Source organism: Zootoca vivipara, chromosome 7, assembly GCF_965207765.1.
Source record: "Zootoca vivipara chromosome 7, rZooViv2.hap1.1, whole genome shotgun sequence".
NCBI classification, from domain to species: domain Eukaryota; kingdom Metazoa; phylum Chordata; class Lepidosauria; order Squamata; family Lacertidae; genus Zootoca; species Zootoca vivipara.
This window is the reverse complement of record NC_142590.1, coordinates 73528370-73553462: the sequence shown is the minus strand read 5'-3', so window position 1 is coordinate 73553462 and position 25093 is coordinate 73528370. Positions and strand designations below refer to the sequence as shown.

At 49.2% G+C, this 25093-nt stretch overlaps 1 protein-coding gene across 1 annotated transcript in view; it reads left to right on the top strand.

The window, feature by feature from the left end:
• Window positions 1–25093, top strand: part of DBNDD2 (dysbindin domain containing 2) — a 34901-nt gene that overhangs the window by 7290 nt on the left and 2518 nt on the right. Inside the window, exons 2-3 of the mRNA XM_060277274.2 lie at window positions 17839–17994; window positions 18126–18272. Of these exons, the coding sequence (XP_060133257.1) occupies window positions 17839–17994; window positions 18126–18272 (303 nt within the window). The remainder of the gene's footprint in view (window positions 1–17838; window positions 17995–18125; window positions 18273–25093) is intronic.

Genomic DNA, 25093 nt, shown 5'->3' with positions numbered 1-25093 from the left:
CTCAAGAGCAGGAGAAAAGAAGCTTGCTCCGTCTTCCATGTGACAGTCCTTTAGAGATACTGTAAGGTGGCTATGAGGGACGCGGGTGGCGCTGTGCTGTAAACCAGGGGTGGCCAACTCCCAAGACACTGCGATCCACTCACAGAGTTAAAAACTGGCAGTGGGGGTTCAGGTCAAAGTTGTTGAGCTTTTTTTTTTCTTTAGGAAAGAAAGCCCTGTTTTTTGGGGTGCAGGGCACACATGTTGAGCTTTTTCTAGGGGAGCAAAAGTTGCTGGGCTTCTTTGGGGGGAGCCAGTGATCTACCACAGATATCCAGTGATCTACTGGTAGATCACGATCTACCTGTTGGACGTGCCTGCTCTAAACCACAGAGCCTAGGGCTTGCCGATCTGAAGGTCAGCGGTTCAAATCCCCGCAACGGGGTGAGCTCCCGTTGTTCAGTCCCAGCTCCTGCCAACCTAGCAGTTTGAAAGCATGTCAAAGTGCAAGTAGATAAATAGGTACTGCTCCGGTGGGAAGGTAAACGGTGTTTCCGTGCGCTTAGTCATGCTGGCCACATGACCCGGAAGCTGTCTGCGGACAAATGCCGGCTCCCTCGGCCTATAGAGCGAGATGAGCACCGCAACCCCAGAGTCATCCATGACTGGACCTAACAGTCAGGGGTACCTTTATCTTTACATTTAAGGTGGCTATGATATCACCTCTCAGTCTCCTCTTTTCCAGGCTAAACATACCTGTGAGGGACAGGGGATATCGCGAAGTCCCTCCCCTCCTGAGTTCAAGCCCGTCCCCGAGCAAAGGGGAAAGCAGGGAGAGTTCCGATTCCAGTGGGGAAGCAGGAAGTCGTGTCCGAGGCTCAGGCAAGGTAGAGGAGCCAGGGTCCCAGGTGGGACAGGAAGGGGCAAGCAAGGGGGGAAGACCCATCCCCCCAACTCCAGAATTACGCAGGAAGAGGAGGGGCAAGAGGATGGGTCTGCCAAAGCTTTTGTGTTGGAGAAAGACGCGCCAAAAGCCATTAGGAGGTTCTGAAACCGACTGACCACATCACTCCGTGTAAATAGCAATGACTTGAGCACTGTAAATACGCAGCACCAATAAAAGAATAAAATGCAGAGCTGCGTGGCGTCGTTACTCTGAAGTAGTCCACTCCGGCCACCGTGACAGCAACCTCCTAATCATTTTTGGGCTACTTTGGAGTTGCCGGGATGAGCGTGTCAGAGGCGGAGAAGTGGCGGCAGATCGCGGAGCAAGCCCAGCTAGAACTGCAGCAGCTGTCGCTGCAGGCGCAGGGAGAATTGAAGGCAGCTAAAGAGGAGACTAAGAAGGTCCAGGACGACCGGCTACAACTTGCGGAACAGGTGAGAGAGCTTCAGGAAAAAGAGCAGCAATTAAGGGCGGTGGCGGTAGACCTCCAAAACAAGCTGGATGCAGAGAAAAACAAGGCGGGAGGGGCACCCCAAGTCCAAGTGCTGCCAGGAAGGAGAGCTGGGACCCTAGTTAGCAAGTTCAATGGAGACCCGAAGGAATTTCAAGGCTTTGAGACTGAGATTGTGTATGCTCTTGAGCTGCACCACGATGAGTTCCCTGATGATGAGCACAGAGTAGCGTTTATTGTGGAGCACCTTACCGGGGCAGCCAGGGAGTGGCTAAGACCGTTAATTGCAACAAGGAATCCTTGCATGAAGAATGTCAAACTATTTCTAGAAGGTTTGAAAACGATGTATTCGTCCGATAGTCATATGGACCAGACTAAGGAGGAACTTCATAATTTACGCCAAGGAAATATGACAGTTCGCGCGTATTGGGCGAAATTCACCATGCTGGTGCACAGATTGGGGTGGGAACTGGGGTCCCCCCCAATGCAAGCGGCGTTCTACTTGGGGTTGCATGAGGAGGTGAAGGATGAGCTCTCGAGAGGTCCAAAGCCCAGTGATATGGATCAGCTGAGCAAAGCGGCTCTGGCGGTGGGGGTGAGACAGGAATCCCGGTGGAGCGACAAACAAGCAACGCGCGCAAAGCGGGCTTGGTTCCCACGGTCGCAGGAGAAACCACTCCCCCAACAACCCTTTCAAGCCACGCCTGGGGCCAGCCAGGACCAGGAACCCATGCAGATTGATAGCGCGCGCGCGCGGGCTTTTCAAACCCCAGCGGCGCCAAGACGCAAGGAGGGAAAGGGCGGGAATTGCTTTCTCTGCAACTCCCCCCAGCATCTCGTCAGAGACTGCCCACATCGCAGGGAGTGGCAAGGAAGGGCGGGAACGGTGGTGCCCTCCCCCACTGACGCAGCACCACAGCAGGGAAACGGGAAAGCCTGGCTGCAGGAGACAAGGGGCAGCAGCCAGGCACAGTCAGCAGACAACAGCCCCAGCCCACCCACCCGCACAGAGAGGAGCAGAGCCAGCCCACCCCTCCCAGAGCAGGAGTGGTTCTAGAAGTCACGCTAACGCTCCCAAATGGCTATCCCCTGACAGTCCTTGCCTTAATTGACAGTGGTGCCTCAGCCAACTTCTTCTCGAGAAACTTTGCGGAAGAGCACCAGATCCAGCTTCTGCAGCTGGATTTTCCCCTTCACGTGGCAACCATTGACGGCAGAGAGCTGCTGGGGGGGGCCATCACTCATCAAACCCCCCCCATGAGAATGACGGTGGGAAGGCACTCAGAGACGCTGGCATTCAACGTCACCACCATCTCAGACCCCCCCATCGTCTTGGGCATGAGCTGGCTGGCGCGCCACGACCCCTCCATCAGTTGGCACCAGAGATGCATCACTTTTGGATCGGACTTTTGCCTGGAACATTGCATGCAGCACCAACCAGGGGAGGGGCCTCCGATAGCCACGGTGGCCACCATGCACGTCAAAGGGGGTGAGGCGATACCCAAGCCGTAATGGGACCTGCAGGAGGTCTTCAGCGAAGCGGAGTCCGACCACCTACCCCCACACAGGCCTTTTGACTGCCAGATCAACCTGGTGCCAGGGGCAACTATACCCCCAGCCAAGCTGTACGCCATGTCAGACCAGGAACTGGAGGATCTGCGCGCTTTCATCGACAAGAACCTCAAGCGGGGGTTCATCAGAGAAAGCAAGGCAGCAGGGGGCAGCCCGGTCTTCTGGGTGGACAAGAAAGACACGCAACAGCGCCGCCTGGTGGTGGATTTTAGACGGCTGAATTCGGTGACAGAGCCAGTGGCTTTCCCCATGCCCAGAGTGGATGATCTCCTGACAGCAGCACGCAGGGGCAAGATTTTCACCAAGCTAGACCTGAGGGGGGCGTACAACTTGATCAGGATCCGGGAAGGCGATGAATGGAAGACCACGATGTTCACGCCTCTGGGCTCTTTTGAATATCTGGTGATGCCCTTCGGGTTGCAAGGGGGCTCAGCCTGCTTCCAGGCCTTCATGCACCACGTCCTGGGGTCCCTCCTCTTCAAGAACTGCCTGGTCTTTCTGGATGACATCCTTATCTATTCCAATGACCCAGTGCAGCATGTGAAAGATGTCAGGGAAGTGTTGCAGCGCCTGAAGGAGAACCACCTGTATGTGAAGCTGGAGAAGTGCAAGTTTCACACCAAGGAGGTGGACTTCCTGGGCTACAAGCTGTCAGACAAGGGGCTAGCGATGGACAAGGACAAGGTACAGGCCATCCTGGACTGGCACAGCCCCAGGACGCGCAAAGATGCCCAACGCCTACTAGGCTTCGCCAACTTCTACAGGAAGTTCATCAAGAACTTCTCTCGCGTTACGGCTCCCATCACTGACTGCCTGAGAGGCAAGCAGAAGTTCAGGTGGACACCAGAGGCGCAAGCAGCGTTCGAAAGCCTCAAGAGGGTGTTCGCCTCGGACCAGAACCTGTTCCACGTGGTCCAGGACGCGCCCCTACGCATTGAGACAGATGCTTCTGAGAAAGCTGTGGGCGCCATTTTGTTGCAACTGGACGCCAACAGGGAGTGGAGACCCTGTGCCTTCTTCTCCAGGAAGTTGACACAGCCCGAGCGCAACTACACCGTGTTTGACAAAGAACTTCTTGCGATCCACGCTGCGTTCAAACATTGGAGACACTTCCTGGTGGGCGCCAAGCACCCCATCCAGGTGTGCACAGACCACAAGAACCTGGAGTTCTGGAGAACTGCCAGGGTGCTCAACCAGCGGCAGATACGGTGGGCAGAGTTCTTCTCGAACTTCAACTTCTCCATACACTACATCCCGGGAGAGCAGAACGTCAGGGCGGATGCCCTCTCCCGCAAGCCAGAGTACATGGAGGAGGAGGAGCCACCAGCCCCAAGGCACATTTTCCCCCCGTCGGCATGGTCCTGCGGAGCAGCAGTGGTGAGCGAGGCAGAACTCACAGCACTGACGGCAGCGGATGACTTTGCCAACCGCATCTTCAGAGAACTGAGAGGGGGGAGGGAGCAGGCAAAAGACTTTGCAGAACGCAGAGGGCTGCTTTTCTACAAGGGGGCACTGTACCTGCCCACCACCCAGCTCAGACGTACGGTCCTCAAACAGATGCACGACAACCCAACGGCGGGGCATTTTGGAAGGGACAAGACCACTCACCTAGTCATGAGACACTTCTGGTGGCCAGGGGTGAGGGAAGATGTTCGAGACTATGTACGGGGCTGTGACACCTGCCAGCGGGCAAAGGTGGTCAGAGCAGCGCCACCAGGGTTGCTGGAGCCCTTAGCCACGCCACACAGGCCGTGGGAAGTGCTGTCCATGGACTTCATCACAGATCTGCCTTCTTCCCGGGGTAAGACCGCAGTGTTGGTGGTGGTGGACCTCATGTCCAAAATGTGCCACTTTATACCGTGTGCCAGGGCAGTCTCTGCAGAAGAGACAGCCAAACTGTTTGTTGATCACGTTTTCAGACTGCATGGATTACCTTTAAGGGTTATTTCGGATCGTGGCCGCCAATTTGTTTCCAGGTTCTGGCGGCGGCTCATGAACCTCCTGCAGGTGGAGGTCAGCTTGTCGACGGCTAGACACCCGCAGACCAACGGACAAGCGGAGAGGGTCAACGCCATTCTGCAGCAGTACCTGAGATGCTACGTCAGCCAGAGGCAAACGGACTGGGTGGATCGCCTGCCACTAGCAGAATTTGCCTACAACAATGCAGTGCACGTCTCCACAGGGGTGTCGCCCTTTAAGGCCAATTACGGGCGCGACCTCAGATCTTTCCCGGAGAGGGAGGGGGAGGAGGAGGAGGAGGGCCCACAGGCTGAGGATTGGGCAGAGGAACTGGAGACGGTGCACCAGCAGCTCAGAGAACACTTGGAGAGGGCCAAGGAAGCGTACAAAAAGGGGGCAGATCGCCACAGGCGACTAGGGGAGGTCATCAGGGTGGGGGACAAGGTGTGGTTGTCCTCGGAGGGCCTTCCCACCAGAGGGAGGTGCAAAAAGCTGGCACCCAAAAGGCTGGGCCCCTTCACGGTCACGCAACAGGTAAACCCGGTGGCATACAGGCTGGCACTGCCAGAGGACATGAGGGTGCATCCAGTGTTTCATAGATCGCTGCTGTCGCCGTACAGGGAAAGCAGCAGGCTCCGAGACAGCGAACAAACCCCCGAGGGAGGGGGGGAGAGGGAAGGCAGGGAGCAACTCAATGAGGCCACGGCCATCCTGGATTCAAGGTGGGGGGTGGGGGGACTGGAGTACCTCATGGCATGGGAGGATGCTCCACCGTCCCAGAATGAATGGGTCCCAGCCACTCAGATACAGGAGGAATTCTTGGTGGAAGAATTTCACGCCCTCTTTCCCCACAGACCCAAGCCCTGGCACATGGAAAGGGAGGGGGAGGAGGAGGAGGCACGGGAGAGCAGCTCACCATGGCGCTGGGAAGCGGAGTTTGAGGAACCAGAGGATGAGGTATGGGTGTCACCGAGATCCACCCAGTCAGAGGAAGGAGCAGATTGGCAGAACGTTTTTACCCCCACCAGCTCTGACGCCACGGACTTTTTGGGATTCCCGTCCGCCCAGGCGGAAGGGGGGGGCTCGCAGGACTGGGGGGAGGTATTCACACCAACGGGCTCGGAGAGCACTGAGTTCTTAGGCTTCCAGTTGTCACCGACACATGGGGGGGGCCTGGGGAGGGGTGAAGGAGAGCTTGGGAGGGGGGTGGATGTGAGGGACAGGGGATATCGCGAAGTCCCTCCCCTCCTGAGTTCAAGCCCGTCCCCGAGCAAAGGGGAAAGCAGGGAGAGTTCCGATTCCAGTGGGGAAGCAGGAAGTCGTGTCCGAGGCTCAGGCAAGGTAGAGGAGCCAGGGTCCCAGGTGGGACAGGAAGGGGCAAGCAAGGGGGGAAGACCCATCCCCCCAACTCCAGAATTACGCAGGAAGAGGAGGGGCAAGAGGATGGGTCTGCCAAAGCTTTTGTGTTGGAGAAAGACGCGCCAAAAGCCATTAGGAGGTTCTGAAACCGACTGACCACATCACTCCGTGTAAATAGCAATGACTTGAGCACTGTAAATACGCAGCACCAATAAAAGAATAAAATGCAGAGCTGCGTGGCGTCGTTACTCTGAAGTAGTCCACTCCGGCCACCGTGACAATACCTATCTCCTTCAAGCGCTCCTCATAAGTCTTGGTTTCCAGACCCTTGGTCATCTTGGTCGCCCTCCTCTGCACACGTTCCAGATTGTCTATATCCTTCCTTAAATTGTGGTGCTCAGAACTGGGCTTGCTGTACTTTTATCTGCACGTAGCACTTTTAAAAGCGGAGAGCACTTTCTAAGACCAAGTAGAATTGCTGTGTCTCTTTTCAGGTATTTAAAATGTCTTACATTATCCGAGTTATTCTGACAGCCTGTAGCAGCTCATGGCTTGACTAAGATTTGAACCAGAGTGACTCCTAATTTATGTTCTTAATCCCCTGTGGTACACCAGCTTCCTTTGCAATCTTGCACATCCTCATGTCATTCCTGGTAAAGGTACCCCTGTCCGTTAGGTCCAGTCGCAGACTCTGGAGTTGTGGCGCTCATCTCGCTTTACTGGCCGAGGGAGCCGGCGTACAGCTTCCGGGTCATGTGGCCAGTATGACTAAGCCGCTTCTGGCGAACCAGAGCAGCGTACAGAAATGCTGTTTACCTTCCTGCCGGAGCGGTATCTATTTATCTACTTGCACTAGCATGCTTTCAAACTGCTAGCTGGGCAGGAGCAGGGACCGAGCAACAGGAGCTCACCCCATTGCGGGGATTCGAACTGCTGACCTTCTGATCGGCAAGCCCTAGGCTCTGTGGTTTAACCCACAGCACCATTCCTGGTAGGTCACTCTTATTTCTACTTTACAGGTGGGAAGCCAGGAGATAAGCAACTTGCACAACATGCCCAAGGAAATCCATGCCTAAAATGGGACTTGAGTCCTCAAGTTCAGCTCCAGCTCTCCTTCCAGTGGAGTTCCCAGGCTGAAATGCTGTCTGCGGGCCACAGTTATTAACTCGAAATAGCCAGGGATTCCGTATGCCTGGGTATTTCAAAATGGGAAGCACACCATGTAGGGGAAAGAGGAAACCATTTTGGACATCTCAGTAGTACTAGGCAGGCAAACATTCCGGGCTTCAGCAGGGGTGGACTTTGGTAATCTTTTGTAATATGATGCTCCCTGCCAGGCCAAAATTTGGTGCCCCAAAATAGATCTTCTCAATTTTGCACCCCCTCAGCTTGGTGCCCTGTGCTGGGAAACCACCCTAAATCCGGTGCTGACTTGGGAGGTGGGCAAGTATGTGGGTCAGCGCCCCGTAAGGGTTGCTGAAATGGATATTTGTGGTCATAAGCCCCATCACTGCCATAGAGGTCAGTTCCCAAACACTGGAGTTGGGAGGGGGCACAGAATGGTGACCAGTGCAGTACAGCGAATTGTAAGAGTTAGAAGCAACCTCAGATATAATATTATTTAAACCACCTGCTGATGCAGGGAACCTGCTAACTTCATCCTTTATTGTGGGGCCGGCCCTACCATTAGGCAAAGCGAGGAGGCTGCCTCTGTTAGTGTATGCTGTATGTGTGTGGATATGTGGTGAGGTTTCATTGCCTGCTTTGGGCCTTCCAAGCTAATCCACTGCCCAAGATACTATGGACAGCACTGTCCTGTTACCAGTTTTGAAGTAAGTTGTGCCTGCCAATCCACTCAGCTTCTCTCTACAGAATGGAAGGGGACACCAGATGAAGAATAAGGGATGAAGAATAAGGGAGCACTTGAGTGGATGTACAAACTAGCCTACTGCACAAAATGTAAAAATTGGTTGCTCCACTCATTCTCATCTCTGGCTCCATCCACCACTGGCAGGTGGCCCTCAAAAGCTTGCCCAGGAGGGAATGTGGCCCTTGCTCTGAAAAAGTTCCCCCACTCCTGCCTGAGAGAAAAAGCACACTAAAAATGCAATCTTGTAAATAATAATGTGATCTGTGTGGCACCGAGGAGGAAGAAATGGCAGGAGGCTCTAGAGCCTTCCTTTGATTTATTAAAAGAGTTGCCGATTTATAGCCCACCTTCCTATGACTCAGACCTCCAAGGGGGCTTTCTCCTCCTGTTCCCTTGAGAACATGTGAAGCCACTGATGGCGCGGCCAACCCACCTGCTTCCAACTTTTTCCCGTTTGCCAATATCTTCCCTGCATGTACACTGAATAGAGGAATTAGTAGGAGGGAAAACCCCAGGTCTCTTTTTTTCCTTCCCTTCGGTCCCCACACTTGCATTCAGGCCCCGTCTTCGTTGTGTAATGAATGAACCATGAGAGCCGGAAGGATTAAGCAGGCGGTGGGGAGCCCTGTTGCCCATTTGATGGTCTCGGTGGCAGCCGGGTTGGGAGGTCGGCGTTTCGGGGACAGGGATGACCGGGGGGGGGAGAGGGAGTGGGGCTGCATTCTCCCAGCTGTGAATGAGTTCAAGCCCCCATTGGCTGGTTGCCATGGGAAAGAGACCCCAGCAGCAGGGGCAGGTATTTCTCTTTCCCCTCCCCTCCTTAAAGACAGATTGTAGCACACAGGGGCAGCATTGTGTGTGGATGCCTAACAGTCTTGGGGAACATGCCATCCCAATGAGGCAATCTCAGCAGTGTGTGTGAGATGGTGAGACCATCAGTCACAGGGGGAAAAGGGGAATGGTACGTTCTCTTCTTTTCTGCTCCTGTCGTAGCCTGCTTGCACACCATCTATTTAAAGCACATTCCCCCTGCCCGGCAAGAATCCTGGGAACCGTAGTTTCCCTATCACAGAGCTATATTTTCCAGCCTCTTTAGCCAATGACGGTTCCCGGTATTCTTTGGTGGGTATGCTTTAAATGTGCAGTGTGTACGCAGCTTTAGCAAATAAGAAGGAAAAGTGTGCATAAATGAACATAATAGTAAACATTGCCAAATAAAAAGAGGAAGGGAGGTGGCGAACAAGACACTGTCTCTGACCCTCCCTGTAGTCATGGGGCGGTCAGGACCCATCACCAGCTGCTCATCTCGCCCGCTGGCTATCTGTGCGAGTTACATAATGGCATTTCAGTGTCAGTGGCCGGCTGCCCAGATGGCTAATGAAATCTCATCAGGGAATTTATCAGCAGGTTTGTTAATTTACCCCGGGGAATCAATCCTGACACGTCTCTCCGATGCTAACATAAGACATTCTGTGCAAGCTCTGGCATGTACTGACACAGTACCCATCAGTCCCGTCTCTCTTTGTCTGGACGCCTGACCCTTTCTGTGGCCTGGCTTCCTGGCGCATTTCCTTGGTGTTTGTGTGTGTGTGTGTGCTAGGAACAAGGAAGAGGAGGAGCAGACACGGAGCAATGGGCCCGAATGCTGTGTGAGCTGATACAGGATTCCACAATTGTGAAATAAGAACAGAGATTTAATTTCAGTTGCAGTAAGCCCACAACTTATGTGCATTTAATCTGTGTGCATTGTGTGCATGACAAAAATATATCAAAAAAATAAAAGGGATGGAAAGGGAGCGGGGTTCCAGGGAAAGACTTTGGCAATCCCACCCGCCATTGAACCCAGTGGGCTTTGACTATACACAATTTTGGCTTTAGATGCGATCCCTGGAATGTTAACCCCTGTGTACGTTGTGGGTTTACCGTACTAGGGTGGATAGAGAAAAGTTTTTCTTCCTCCCCCATAACACTAGAAATTGAATGTTGGAAGTTTCAGGACAGATAAAAAGGAAGTACTGATTCAAAGTTATTCTGTGGAACTCACCTCCATAGAAGGCAGTGATGGCCACCAATGGCTTTAAAAGAGGATTTGACAAATTCATGGAAGGCAAGGCTATTAGTGACTACTAGCTACAATGAATAGGTCCTGCCTCCACTGTCGGAGAGAATTGCTGGGAAAGACAGGTGGGTAGTGTTCTTGTTCTCATGTCCATCTTGCACACTTCCCACAGGCATCTGGCTGGCCACTGTGAGATCAGGATGCTGGCCTAAATGGGTAATTGGCTTGATTAGCAGAGTTGTCTTATTTTCGTCTGTTGTCCCGTTGAAGCAGAAAACTGGAAAACATTGGCTGTATCAGAGTTCAAAGAACGGTGTTGTTTTTGCTAATATTCTTGGCCAGAATTCAAGCCAATTGAATATGGTTCTTTGTCCGGAGTAATACCACGGATGCAAATGGCGCTACTTAAAGCAACGTGACCACATAGTGATAGCCACCAACTTGGATGTCTTTGAAAGAGGATTAGACACATTCATGGAGGATAGGGCTGTCAGTGGCTACCAACCACAATGGCTATGCTCCACCCTCACAGCCAGAGAGAGAATGCTTCTGAATACCGGTTGCTGAGAATTCCAAGTAGGGAGAATGCTCTTGCACCCAGGTCCTACTTACTGGTTTCCTACAGGCATTGGTTGGTCACTGGGAGAAAAGGATGCTGGACTAAACAGACCTTTGGTGTGATCCAGCAGGGCTCATAATACATACACAAAGGTGCCTGGACACACACACATATCCTGCATAGGAGGGCTCAGAGAGGCCTTGGGCAAGATGCTTTCAGTGGAGCCATTACTGTTGCTACTGACCATTACTGGTTCTCCTGCTGGTCCTCATCTGTACTTCCTTCCAAAGGGGAGAGGACAAGGTGAACGGAGATTAGAAAGGTGCCTTATACTGAGTCAGACCATTGGCCAATCTAGCTCATATATGTTGCAATATTCAGCCTTTCTTGGTGCCGAATTTGGGTTACCATGGCTTGGAAGTTTTGATTTTTGTAGAGCAGAACCCCAGTATTGGTCTCTTACTATGCTAGTTCGATCTGGGGAACTTTGCAGGAGTTGAATTCTTGTGGGAAATGAATGTCACACACACACACACACACACACACACACACACTCTGTTGGAATGAAGTTTTGTAGCTTTGCCATTAGAGAACACACAACAGGTGTCCTAACCAAGTCGATGGCTTTGTGTGAAATCCAACAACTTTGCCTCCAGTGTTTAGCCTTGGGAGGGCCTGTTATTAGAGCAGTCTCTCCCCACAAGCCCTATTCATCACTCATTTGCTCTTGTTTTAATTGCTGGCTGCTTTCTGTGGGAAAACTCAGCTAAGCAGCTGACTGGTCTGGCCTGTTAGTAAAGGATTCCAGTTGTGATACAGCTGGGGCTTTGCTGGAATAAAAGGAAATGGCCCACCATGGTGGAAGAGGCATGCAGAAACACTTCCTAGGCATGCTTACTTGGATATAAGAACATACAAAACTGCTTTATTCCAGGTCAGACTGGAATTTTAACCCATTAATGTCAAGGGTGCTCCCCAGTCAAAGAAATGCACACAGTAGCTAGTTTACTCTTTATTGTCAAAGCTGACAGTCGTTTCTACTGCTCCAAATACCCATGCACACCCGTCTAGCATCTGGGCAGCTATTCCCAGGTCTGCGCTATATGGAGCAGTTGCAGCAACAGGAGGTCATGCCTCCTCCACCGGCTTATGCATCTTCCCCCAACGGGCTGTGCATGCAGCCGGAGACTATGCCTGCGTGCAAGCTGCCTCTGCTCTTTCCACTTCAATTCTCCCCTGCTTCTGGGAGACAGTGTTGCAGGAAAGGGTGGGGAAGCACCCACCCCTTCACTTGCCTTTCCTGCTTCTGCCTCCTGTGCTCCACCCTCCAGCTCTGAAGCTCCCCCTACCTCTGCCTCTTGCCTCCTGGTTGGTACAGGTCTCCACAAATCACTGACCCCCCTCTCCTGAGTCAGGCTCCTGCCACCCTTCCCCCAATGCACACTTGTCAGTGTCCTGCCAGTCCTTGAAAATGAAGCACAGTATTGTCTATTCTGATTGGCAGCAGATATTCCAGGGTCTTGGCCAAAGGGCTTTCCCATCATCTGTTCCCTGGTTCCTTTAGCTCAGGCATGGCCAGACTTGGCCCTCCAGCTGTTTTGGGACTACAACTCCCATCATCCCTAGCTAACAGGACCAGTGGTCAGGGATGATGGGAATTGTAGTCCCAAAATAGCTGGAGGGCCAAGTTTGGCCATGCCTGCCTTAGCTGAAGATGGCAGGGATTGAACTTGGGACCTTGTCCCTGAAAAGCAGGTGCTCTACCACTGAGCTGTAGCCCTTTCACATGAGTAAGTTCCATCCATGACTACTTCTTCTTTGGGAGTATGCTGGACTCACTGCACAATACACACTTGTGCATCCTTACTACTATTAGTCACTGTGAAAACTGCCAGGGGTGGTGATGGTGGTGGCTGGCAGAATAGTCTCCATGGAGATATATATCTTCCCTTCCTCCAGAGTTCCCCCATTCTTGGAATCAAACGACATGATTAGCCTTCCAGATCAGCTAGTTGGGAAAATAAGGAAGCTGACGTCTACTGGTTTGTGCTTCTAGCTCAGTATTGTCCACACTGGCAGGCCGTGGCTCTTCATGGTTTCAGACCAAACACACACCCAGCCCTACCAAGAGAAGCTGGGGGTTGGAACTGGGATGTTCTGCGTGCTCAGCAGATGCTTTGCTACTGAGCTGTGGCTTCTGTTTCCTGTGCTTCAGCACACATTCCAGTGTTGACTGATGACCTAGGAAAGCCACTGTCAGCAGCCGGAGTCAGGTGCAGGTCAGCAATAAAAAACAACAACACTGTGTCTGTGAAGTCAACTCTTTATTCAAAGGAACCAAAACAACACAGAAACATTTGCTTGTAGGTTTTGTCCCAATGAGGCAGTTGCAAGGACTGAAGGTCCCTGCCTTCCCATAGCTGTCCAAGTCCCAGGGAAACAAAATAAAAAAATTCCTTCAGTAGCACCTTGAAGACCAACTAAGTTTTTATTTTGGTATGAGCTTTCGTGTGCATGCACACTTCGTCAGATACACTGAAACAGAATCCACCAGACCCTTATGTATATTCAGAGGGTGGGGGGTGGGGGTGATGGGAATGGGTGATAGGAGTGGTAAACCTCTTGATGACTGTTAACGACTGTTAATGACTGTAATTGGTCTTGCGGGGGGGGGAGCAAGGGCTGAGGTGCTAAGGAAAGCTTGATCATGTATAATGAGATAAGAATCCTATGTCTTTGTTCATTCCAGGTGGCTCCATGGTTTTAAGCTTGCTAATGAGTTGCAATTCAGCAACTTCTCTTTCCAGTCTGTTTCTGAAATTTTTCTGTAATAAAACAGCTGCTTTGAGATCTTGTATAGAATGTCCTGGGAGATTGTCCCAGGGGTTTGTTCCCCCAAGCAGTCATAGACTGCATCTGCGTGCAACCAATCTTTCCTTTGCCCTTTTCATTTCTCGCTAGGTTCTAGGTGACCAGAGGGAAGGGGAGCTAGTTGCAGCAGGAAGGGGAGACCCCCTGGATTCTTCAGCAACCTGCATCATGGATCCTCTCCTCTCCAGCCTCTTCTTCTGCCTCTGAGTCTGGACTGCTCTCTGCCACAGCCCCTTCCTGCTTACTAAACCCTGTTACCCCTTCAGCTTCCAACACCACCTCCTGCCAGTCTGCTCCCTCTTCTCCCTATGACCACTCATCTTCATCCCACCACCACTCCCATGGCTCTGAGCCTTCTTCCCCTGGGGGTTCCCCAGCTGTTGCCTCCCACCACTCATCTGCATTCAAGCAGTCCATGACTGCCATGTTTGTTAGCTGATGGACATGTGTTAAGAAGGCTGCATGAGCCTTGCTTAGCCCAGCATCTGTATCCCCCTTTTCTGGTAGCTGCTGCAAGATCTCCTGAGTTTTCTCTTGAAACTTGGCACTGAATACCTTGGTCCCAGTAGAGAGAGACACAGCCTTGTCTGGTTCCTCCTACTTCTTTTTTTCCACAGCCAACACAAAGTTCAACAGTTGCTGCTGTTTGGCTGAAATTCCCCCTGAAGCAACAGACAAGGCTGCTGAGCCTGAGACAGAGACAATTAAAATGTTCTCTGTTTGTTTGGTTTCCTTGGTTATGGCACTGCCCAACTCAGTAATCACATTTTCCTTATACCAGCCAGACTGGTCCCTGCATCGATGGCTATTGAGTCAAGAAGCTTGGAGGCATCTGAGATTTGCTGCAGAAAATCTCAAAGGCAAAGTCCGATGGCTACCCAGTTTTGTTGTTGTTCCTCTGTTGCTTTGATCATTGACCTCTGGATTTCTCCCCAAAATGGGAGATTGGCTCAACCCTTGTCCTGTTCATAACAGGCTTCGAATGATTGTTGAGCTTTTTGGCTGGTACTTTCCCCTCTTCTGTGGTTTTCATCATGGAAAGAATTAAAAGAATCATTTTTTGTTGTTAAGAAAATAAACTGAGCAGGAACTGAGTTATTTGTGTTCAAGAGGAAATCTTTTTATGGGTTTGGGGAAGTATGCTGATGGACTGAAGAGAAGTATGAGCATGAAACAAAAGAAGCAATAAGCAGACTTGGGAACTTTTCTACTTCAAGTGGGTACCCAAGGGCTCACCTCCTTCCTTCCCTTTAAAATTATAGGGATGGAGGGGAAATTCATTTGGGAACCTACTTAATCCACACTTCTTGAACCAATTGGGAACTGAAATAAAGCTTATCCTTCAAAATTCTCCAAATTTTGCAGTGCAGTTCTCCAGGCAAGAAAACACGTACCAAAAAACCCCTTATTTGACAGAGTATTTATTGTTGTGAACTGATGCAGAAATGAGGTGAATTGAATTTAAGATTGGGAAAATGAGAAACCAGAATTGACAGACTCATTCTTCCCTAATCCTAATGCCAATTTTTAAAATATTCTGGCCAGGTCCCTTATCTCATATTATTGACAATTTAGTTGCCCAGTACTAGATCAAAGTGAAGCACTTTGTAACCCAGCTCTGCCCTTATGTAAGTCCACTTAGATTACAAGGGAGCTGACTCTTTGCTTTGATCTAGCAATTTCATAAACCCGGCAGAACCTGGATTGCTTTTTAGCACATATCTAAAAATACTGTCTGAATGAATGCAGATGCTAAATTTGCAAATATTAAAACGTCTACCACTGTTTTATGCTTTCGTCATGGATCAAAGCAGTAGAAACTGGAGGTATTGCTCCCATCCAGTACTGTGAGGGAAAGATTTAAACCTCTCCCCTTGATAATTTCAAAAAATGGTTACATATGGAACAGGGCTACTAGATAACAAACTGTGAAGATGGCGTAGATAGCAGAGGAGGATGAGCCTCTGTGAGCCCAAGCTTCCTTCAGTCTACTGATTCGCAGGATGGCTGAGTCTGAATCAACCTTCCCCCAACCTGAGTCCCTCCATATCATTTTGGACTACAACTCCCATTATCCCTGACCACTGACCATTCTGGCTGGGGCTGATGGGAGTTGTGGTAAAAAGTATCTGGGCACCTGGTTGGGGAAGACTGGTTTCGAGCATAGATTCTCAAAATGTGGACTGTGGTCCTTTGGCGGTCCATAGCTCCATCCAAGTGGTCCACAGAAAGGGACACTTGAGAATATCTATACAGTACTTGGCCCTGCACTTTATTTATTCTTTTCCAATTGTGGAGATCGAGGACTCTTTTTTTGCCAAGGCTAGCTCACTTAACAAGGCAAGTGATTTTCATAACACTGCCTTGGTACAATCTCCTAATTTTTTTATAACAATTTGCCAGTTAAAGAAACCCTTCTCAGTGACTAGGGCTCATATTCTTCACAGTACTATATTGGTTTTGACAATGATGCCTGTGCTTAAGTGGGGGGAAAGTGTGGTTAAAATATGAGCTCTTTATGTGGTTTGACTGGTAGAACAACTTCCTTATTATGTGGCCTGTCAAGATCCCCAGCAAATTTCCAATGATCCATGGAAGAAAGAAAGAAAGAATTCAGAACCAATGTTTTAGAATATACTTAAGCCTAATGACTGCTCTCCATGCTGTTTACTGTCAGGCTTGTTCAGAGCAGAGATTATCATTCTAAAACAGTATCACCCCAGACTTCCTCAGTAGATAGACTCAGGGCATGGCCTCAGAGGAAGATCTAAGTGTCTGGGTAGATTTCTTAAGCAAAACCTGTTTATCAAAGGTGAAAACAGAATGACCATGCAGTTCACAGGCAGCATTCTGTTTTTCAAGCTACCTCAAACTCCGGGGGTAGGAGGAACCTCCTGCTTCTGTCTAACCAAACCAGCCACACTACTTGCTGCAGAGCTATAGCATGGTAGTTGGGAGAAAGGTGATTGAAAACAGAGAGGCATTGGGCTCTTATCTACCCTTGTCAGCCGCCTTTCTTTCCAAGCTGACGAATAAGTTGTATCCCTTTCTTGGGTGTGTTTGTTCACATTTCTCCCACCTATGAAGAGTTGTCAGAGGCCATGCATAACCTCTCTAGACAACAGCCTTTTGCACTTCAGGCTTTTTGTAGGTTTCCTAGGCTGGGGGTATCAAACCTGGTGTTCTCCTGACGTTGTGTGTGGAAACTCCCATCAGCCTCAGCCAGCATGGTCAGGGATCAAGGATAGTGGGAGTTTCTGAGCACAACATCGGGAGGACCCCTGGTTGGCATTCCACAGGGATGGCAAGGGAAATGGCCTTTTCAGTTCTCCCCAGTGAGGTCCGCCTGGGGCTCTCACTAACAACTTCCTGGTGTCAGATTAAAACCCATGATGTTGGTTGTGCTTGATGATTTGTTGCTGATGAATTGTTTGCTGAGGTTTATTGAGGACTGTCACTGGATCTTTTTATGAACTGCTACATGTGGCGCTGTGGGTTAAACCACAGAGCCTAGGGCTTGCCGATCAGAAGGTCGGCAGTTCGAATCCCCGCGACGGGGGGAGCTCCCGTTGCTCGGTCCCAGCTCCTGCCAACCTAGCAGTTTGAAAGCACGTCAAAATGCAAGTAGATAAATAGGTACCGCTGCAGCGGGAAGGTAAAAGGCATTTCCGTGTGCTGCTCTGGTTCGCCAGAAGCAGCTTAGTCATGCTGGCCACATGACCTGGAAGCTGTACGCCGGCTCCCTCGGCCAATAACACGAGATGAGCACCGCAACCCCAGAGTCAGTCACGACTGGACCTAATGGTCAGGGGTTCCTTTACATCTTTTTATTATAATGTCTTCATTTTATGCTTGCTTTCTTGTTTATTTTGTATACTTCCCTATACCCGCAGGTCTCATGGCGGTTCACACTTTAAAAAAACGCGTAAGACCCCTGGAGACTTTTTTTTTTTTTTGCATAGCAAGTGATTGATAACTCACTCATAAGTTCAAATCATCATCGGTAATAATAATAAAATACTTATTGAAGAGCAGTGACATTATGGCAAAGAAATGTGTGCAGACTGAACCTTCTCTCAAAGCAGTTTAAACTCTCATTAAAATACTGCCTGCCCACCTAACCTGCATTTGGCTCTGGGAAGTGTTTCCCTTCAGATAAGAAAGGAGAGGAAGCTGCTTCTGATTTCTTTTCCTCTCTCTGGTTCCTTTGCAGCCGACATGGACAAAGGGCCGCGAGGGCTGGATGCAGAGCAGATGCAGCAACAGCAGCTCAAGCTAAGGGAGAGGCAGAGATTCTTTGAGGAGGTTTTCCAACATGACGTAGATTTCTTCTTCCCAGTATCACATCTGCAGATAGAGCACAGGAGACGTAAGTACCATTGGGGAGGCGTCATAGGCAGTACATTAGACTATGGAACAGAGTTGCCCCACTTGCATGTAAAAAATTAACAGGTGATGGCCATGCAGCATGACATCTGATGGCTTCTGTCTCTTTGCTAGCTCCCTTAGGCAGCATTTCCTCCATGGAGGTGAATGTGGACATGCTGGAACAGATGGACATGATGGACCTTTCCGACCAAGACACTGTGGACGTGTTTCTCAGCTGCGGGGCGGAGGACAATAACAACGTAGCTGCTCTTTTGCCAGGTATGTTCAGTTCCCATTAACCGACCCACATCGACTTCTAGCCGCATCCAACTCTTTCTGTGACCTGTTGGAATATAACTGCTTCTTAAAGGGGAATGGCTGGAATGGGATTTGGAGTGTGAATTGGACCAATCGCTGTTCATTGCTGACACCAATGGAGGAAGCTGCAATGAGGAAAGAACATTTAGAGTGGCTGGGGAAACCCAGCCAGATGGGCAGGGTAAAATATTATTATTATTATTATTATTATTATTATTATTATTATTAGAAGTGTGTGTGTGTGTGTGTGTTGTCACACTGTGCTTTTAAGGCTACTTAGGGTGTTCTGGTGGCAGCCTTCTGATTTCTGGTAGGTAATTGCAGACCAACTAAATTGCAGAGCTACTAAAGGGGATCCGAAGAGCTGAGATTAGGAATGAGCCTAGTGAGCCCTTGGACCATAACTCCCCTTGCTAGTAGAGAGAATTGATCTAGTAGCCTATCTGAGATACTGGCACAGGCTAAACGCCTTCGAGGATCATACCCCTACTAAGCTCTGCTGGTTAGAGCAACTAAGGACAGGGGACTTGGCTCAAAAGTGCCAAGATAAACTTAAGGTTTATAATCTTCAAATGGAGAACTACTTAGCCCACGTGACCTTAGAAAATGGATTTTTGATCAGGATGCCAACCAAGAAAGAGCATCCATCATTGCCGCCCTTACTCTGCTTGTTGCACCCAAATTAAGACCAAAACTAAGATTCCAATGCCCTCAGCATATTGAGAGGGGAGATATCGGGAGATTCCCCCTATGGATGGCAAATGTATATATGGATGCAATCAGGTAGAGGACATCACACACGATCTGCTGATTTGCCCCTGTATACAACACCCAGAGGAAATTTTATATCACCAATTTTTAATTGGCTTCCAGGTCGATCCACACAGGAAGTGACAGTTGAACAGCTAGCAGATAAACATCTATATATTACATACCAGGTAGCCAAATGTGTGCTGGCAGCCAAGAAGCTCCATTCCAGCTATGTGAATGCACTCCAATATTAAAATTTAATGTGTAAATTTCTTTTTATGTTACACACTGCTACAGGCTATGTTGTATGATTTTAGAGGAAAGTTTTCCTTTTATTTTCTGTCATTCATTGTAAAGGCCTTTGGCTACATACAATAAGAATGGACTTGACTTGACTCAGGATCCTCTCGGGTCAAGTGGGGCCAAGGTTACTTCCTACAACAGCATCATTAACAGGCACGTGCTAAGGTTGCACCTGTGCAAGTTGCTCCACCTGCGTTTCTTACCAAGGCAAGGTGGAGCAGACTATCCCTCTGCAGCCTACTGTTCGCATTTTTGTGTGCAAAGGGGTGATATAGGAATTGCTTGAGAATAAGCACCCCAACATACTATCCTGGGAGAGGGAGAGTGGGATGCTCAGTTGACCAACTGCAGGTACTTATGAGTAGCTCTGCCATTGGGTCGGTCTGCCATCTTGCTGCTTGGGAAGGAGAAGCAATAGTTTGGAGGAGAGGCAAGAGAAATAGAGGAGAGACACTGAGCTAAGCAGAAGCCTGGTCTACTGCTTACTAGAAGTACTGCCTAGTGCCACCTTTAACTTGTATGCCTTTGGCAGATCATGCCAAATCCATATTTTTCTTCATAATCACAAGGGCTAGAGGTTCAAAACTAGCTAAACTCTGCCTGGTTTTGGAATATGGTTGGGTGTTATGGGGATCACACTCACAAATACCCTGCTTTTAGGATTTATGGAACTCATTCAGGGACCAGCAATACTCTGTTGAAATGATCTGCATCCACACATACACTAGTGAAAAATAAAAATGAAGTCTATGCACTTTCTACTTACCTGTTTGGTGTGTCATGCTTGTATCAGTTTGGCTTCTTTTTCTGTGCAACGTGCACATTAAATGTGGCAGCAAACAGTGAAAATTCTCTTTTATTATGTGTTTAAACGGTGATGGTGCAAGTCAGGGTCAAACCGAACACATTCCGTTTCTGAGAATGTGCTCTTCAAACTGAAATTGTGCTGCCTCTTAGTGGGATTTATAATTTAGGAGGTGCAACCATTGCCACTGCCAAAACAGATTATCAAACAGTCAGCGGAGAAGACCAAAACCTTTATGGGTTGTGTGCCAAAAAATTGATTGGCTTTTTCTCCGTAGCAGAGAAATCCAGATGCTTGAAATTAATTGTGTTGGTGTGTTAGTTAAAAAGCCATCACAATATCAACTCAAATTCTGCTACTAGCACACAGAAACAACGTTAGCCTACCTGCTGATTCCACCCCCACCTGGACCTCTCCCTGCTCCCTATTACTAACTATTCTTCTGTTTTCAAACCCTTCAAATCCTAAGTCAGTAAAAAGTACATTTTTCCCCCTTCTCTGGGTCCTACATGCTCATTTGAATCTTTCCAAACAAGAATAGATGAGGGAGCAAGCACCAAATGTGACAGATCTAATGCTGGCTGATGGATAGATCTGACATTTTATTCAAATGTCACAGAGGTTCCCATGGATTGGGGGCAAAACAAGTAGCTTGCTTTGCCATTTACAGTGTTTTGGCTGTATGCTCTTCTGAGCCTGAGCGATGGGGACTTTGATGCCTAAGATTCCTAAGACTAAGTACAGGTGAAATGCTCTCTGGTTAAAGGGGGAATGAAACTGGGACTAACCTCCGTCTACTACAGGGGTAGTCAACCTTTTTATACCTACCGCCCACTAATGCATCTTTCTTGATGGTAAAATTTCCTTACCACCCACCAGTGCTTGATGGAAGGAGGATTCAGCTGGTGCCGTAGAACCCCCTACCGCCCACCTAGAATCCTGAAATGCCCACTAGTGGCTGGTAGGGACCAGGTTGACAACTCCTGGTCTACTAGTAGAAAGGCTGAAAGAATAAGTCCTGGAAGGAAACTGTGAAATAGGATGGTGATTTATGTCTCACCCTGAAACAAAAGAAGCATGCCACCAAAAAAAACCCGAGGGCACAGTCTTGCATAAAAATTGCATGAAATAACTTACTGTATATGTATGGTTGCAAATTTTGGAATGAGTAATATAATCTGAATAAACATACAGTCCATTTCACTATAGTGGAGAACACTGCGCCTAGGGGAATTTTTGTGCCTGCTCAGTCTTCTGCCCATGTATTAACAGCTGGTGGGTGAGACTCAGGGCTTTTCCACATCTCTGCTTGCCCCTGGAGGCATGGAGGACCTTTAGAGCCGAATCAGAACAAACTGCAATTGCCATTTGCTCTGATTTAGCGTGAAAGAGCCGGTTTTCTGGGGGAGAGTGGCAAGTCCAAGGCAAAACAGCTGAGACCAATGCCTAGAAAGCACAGGAAAAGTGGGGAACCGCTTGGACCCATGCTCTCCAGGCACAGGGGAAGTGGAAGTGTGGACAAGCCCTCATACTCTTTGTTCTTAAGGTTTAAACCAAACTTGAACCAGGCAGCCTCTCAAATAGAGCAGGGATGGACAACTAATCACCTTCCAGACGTTGTTGGACTACAACTCCCACCAGCCCCAACAGTATGGCCAGTAGTCAGGGATGATGGGGCATGTAGTTGCAGTCGAAACATCCCAGGTTAGCCACTCCTCAAAAAGGGGATCAATGCAAGGAGGAGGGGGGTGTCATTCCATCTGCCAAGCTGCATGCAGCATGGCTGGAGGAGCACAACTTTAAATTCCACCCAATGGATCTACTGAGTAGAACTTACCATAGGCTGGGATTCAGCTAATGAGCTCCGTCCAAGGCAGAGAGAGCCCTGTGGAAGAACTTCTGCTTATGCAATGGGCTTCCAGGTTTGCCGGCCCCACACCTGACATTCTATTATGTTAGGTGATGCGGTTTGGGACAAACTATGCCACGGGCCAAATGTGGAGGCCTGGCAGGCTTAAACAGCCCACAGGCTAGATGTTGCCTACCACATCTATCCCATCACTCCGTGACCTCAGTTAATCTTACTGCATGGTGCAATATGAATGCGGCACCATAACTTTGGAATAAATGTTATGGGGTGGGGACAGGACACAGAAAGACTGGCCACGCACCCTACTTTGTGAAGTTTAGTGCCTTTTCTGGAAAAGCAGTACCACCAGCAGAAGGCTGCTTGTTCCCACAGAACAAACTAAGCTAATTAAAACTATTTTGGAAACGAACTGCCAAACCAAACCACCAACCAAAACCCGGCACACCATTGAATCAGCTTTTATTATTCTGCAAGTATGGGCCAGTTGTCCCTAAATGGACAACATCACTGACCCGTCTCCCAAAGTATTTGAATTTATGTTGATTGCATTTTTTAAAATACAGCTCTCCGCATCCCTGCTCTGTTCACTCTCAGACTGGAAGGCTCTTTGCCCTGTGCAGGAGGTCAAAGAGAAGGTGACGAGACCCCACTATTATGCAGTGATTCAGACAGAGTGAGATTCAAGCATTTTACCGGCACAGCCTCCTACATTCCAGTTAAACGGCCTCACTGATGATGTCTCCAAGCCACAAGCCATGCACAAAAGCTCCCGTTGCCAAACATGGAGAAGGAATGTGAGGCACGTGGTTTGTACAATGACACGGCCAGGGATTCACGGAGGGGATCTGGCCAGCCAGGCTCTTGACGGAATGGGTTTACGGGGTCAACCTGCTCCCGCTGTCATGGAGTTACACGCTGCGCTGCATGTTCAGCGGTGTCTTTGGCTAATGATTTATTAGCAGGGAAGATAATACCATCCACGCATCGTAACTTTCGAGCAGAAGCACGGGAGGCTGTTTCTAAACAGGACCAGGAGTTAATGAACCATACGGCTGCCAAGTTCTGTGCAGAAGCAGCAAAAGGGAAGGAAGATGTAAATTAAGCAAAATCCCATATGTTGTATTGCATAACTCATTCTAGTTTTGAAAATGCAAGTCTTCAAATAGTAGTCCTGTTAACTTGGCAACGAGCGGTGGAATAGAAGGAAGAAGGGGGCCTGTAGACTTTATGAGCATTAGCAGGCATGGAGCATAAGAACCACAAAGGGAGCACAGGCCCAGCTTTCAGCAGCTGCTGTGGGCTGATGGCCCCACCAAGGCCCCACTACTGCTGATAGCTGTGCCAGATAGCTGTGTCTGCGAGTCCCCATTATACGATGTTCTGGTAAGTTTTTTTTTAGAAAATTACCCTGCAAGGTGACAGAGAGTGTTGTGGCTGGCCAGCTGCAGGTGTGCCTGGAAGCATTTTATCTGGATCCATTCTTTGTTTCAGGACTGGTTTTGGTACCCAGGCAACCAGATTGATGGCCTCTGTCAGACAAGAGATGGGGAATGCAAACCTGCTCCTTTTCCTTGACCTCTCAGCAGCTTTCAGAAGAAGGAGCTACTCTCACCCCACCCCAGAGGGTGTTTTGTCCCATGTCTCCTAAAGCTTGGAGCTAACTGATGTAGCAAAAGGGAGCGACTGAGCATTTCATGTTGGATCCCTGGGTGCTCTGCAATCTCAAATTTTACCCCAACACCTCTCTTGTTTTGCAAGCCTTTCTCCAGAGCCGTAAGGGAGAAGGCATCGGTTTCTTTTCTTCTTAAGCTGAGATTTCGGGAGAGCTAGGTTTTGCACCCTACAAGGTTGTGCTTGTGTAGCGACTTCAATGGCATGCAAAAAGTAGCCGCATTTCTCTCTGTCCCTGCAGCTGCTCCAGAACAATTACTGTATATAGTGTCCTTTTTGTAACTTCAGCCAATTCCACACCTGAAATCTCCTCATTGCAAACAGCCGAGTCAAACTGGTGGGCAGCAGTCAGTTGTATTAATTTGACAGGCTCCAGCAATGGGAAATATGGCTGCTCAAGGCACTGGGCAATTTTTTAAAGTAACAAAACTAAACGAAATAGAAAGGCATTCTCTGGGCAGCTTTTCAGATTACATTTTGCTGTTTACAATCTAAAAAAGCAAACAAACTATGTGTGCAACAGTCAGAAAATGCCCAGAGATGCTAATCTTTAGAATACCTTAAATTATGTCAAGCATGGTGAGATGCAGAGAGAGTCTTAACTTGTGTCTGACTCCTCTGACACTACAAAAACTTATCTAGACAGGAAGTTGCCAGCATGTCCCACCCCAATTTAGGCTTTGCAGAATGGCTGCAAGAAATAATTGTCCGAGATCCTTGTATTTGGGTAGCCTGTCTGTGAGATGAAGGGGTGAGTCTTGTGTGTATATGAAATTGTATGTATTTTAATGCGCTGTTATGGAACTTGCCCCCACAAGAAGCAGTGATGGCCACCAACATGGATGGCTTTAAAGGAGGATTAGACAAATTCATGAAGGGTAAGGCTCTCAGTGTCTGCTAGCCACGATGACTAGGCTCCGCCTCCAAAGTTGGGAGGCAGTAATGCTTCTGAATGCCAGCTGCTGGAAACTGCAGGAGGGCAAAGGGCTCTTAGGCTCAGGTCCTGCTTGCAGGTATCCCAGAAACATCTGGTTGGCCATTGCAACCATCTGGGTGAATGGGTTGCTGGGTGAATGGGTTGTTTGCCTGATCCAGCAGGCTCTTCCTATAATCTATGCGAGTCATTATCCTAGGACAGGCATAGGCGAACCCGGCCCTCCAGATGTTTTGGGACTACAACTCCCATCATCCCTGACCACTGGTCCTGTTAGCTAGGGGTGATGGGAGTTGTAGTTCCAAAACGTCTGGAGGGCCGTGTTTGCCTACGCCTGCCCTAGAATACCTAGAATATCAGCGTAGGTGTCGATACGTTGGTGTTGTGTTTACAATACCCTTGCAGCAACTTGCATGGAGTATATTTAGGAATGGAGCAGAGGGAATAGG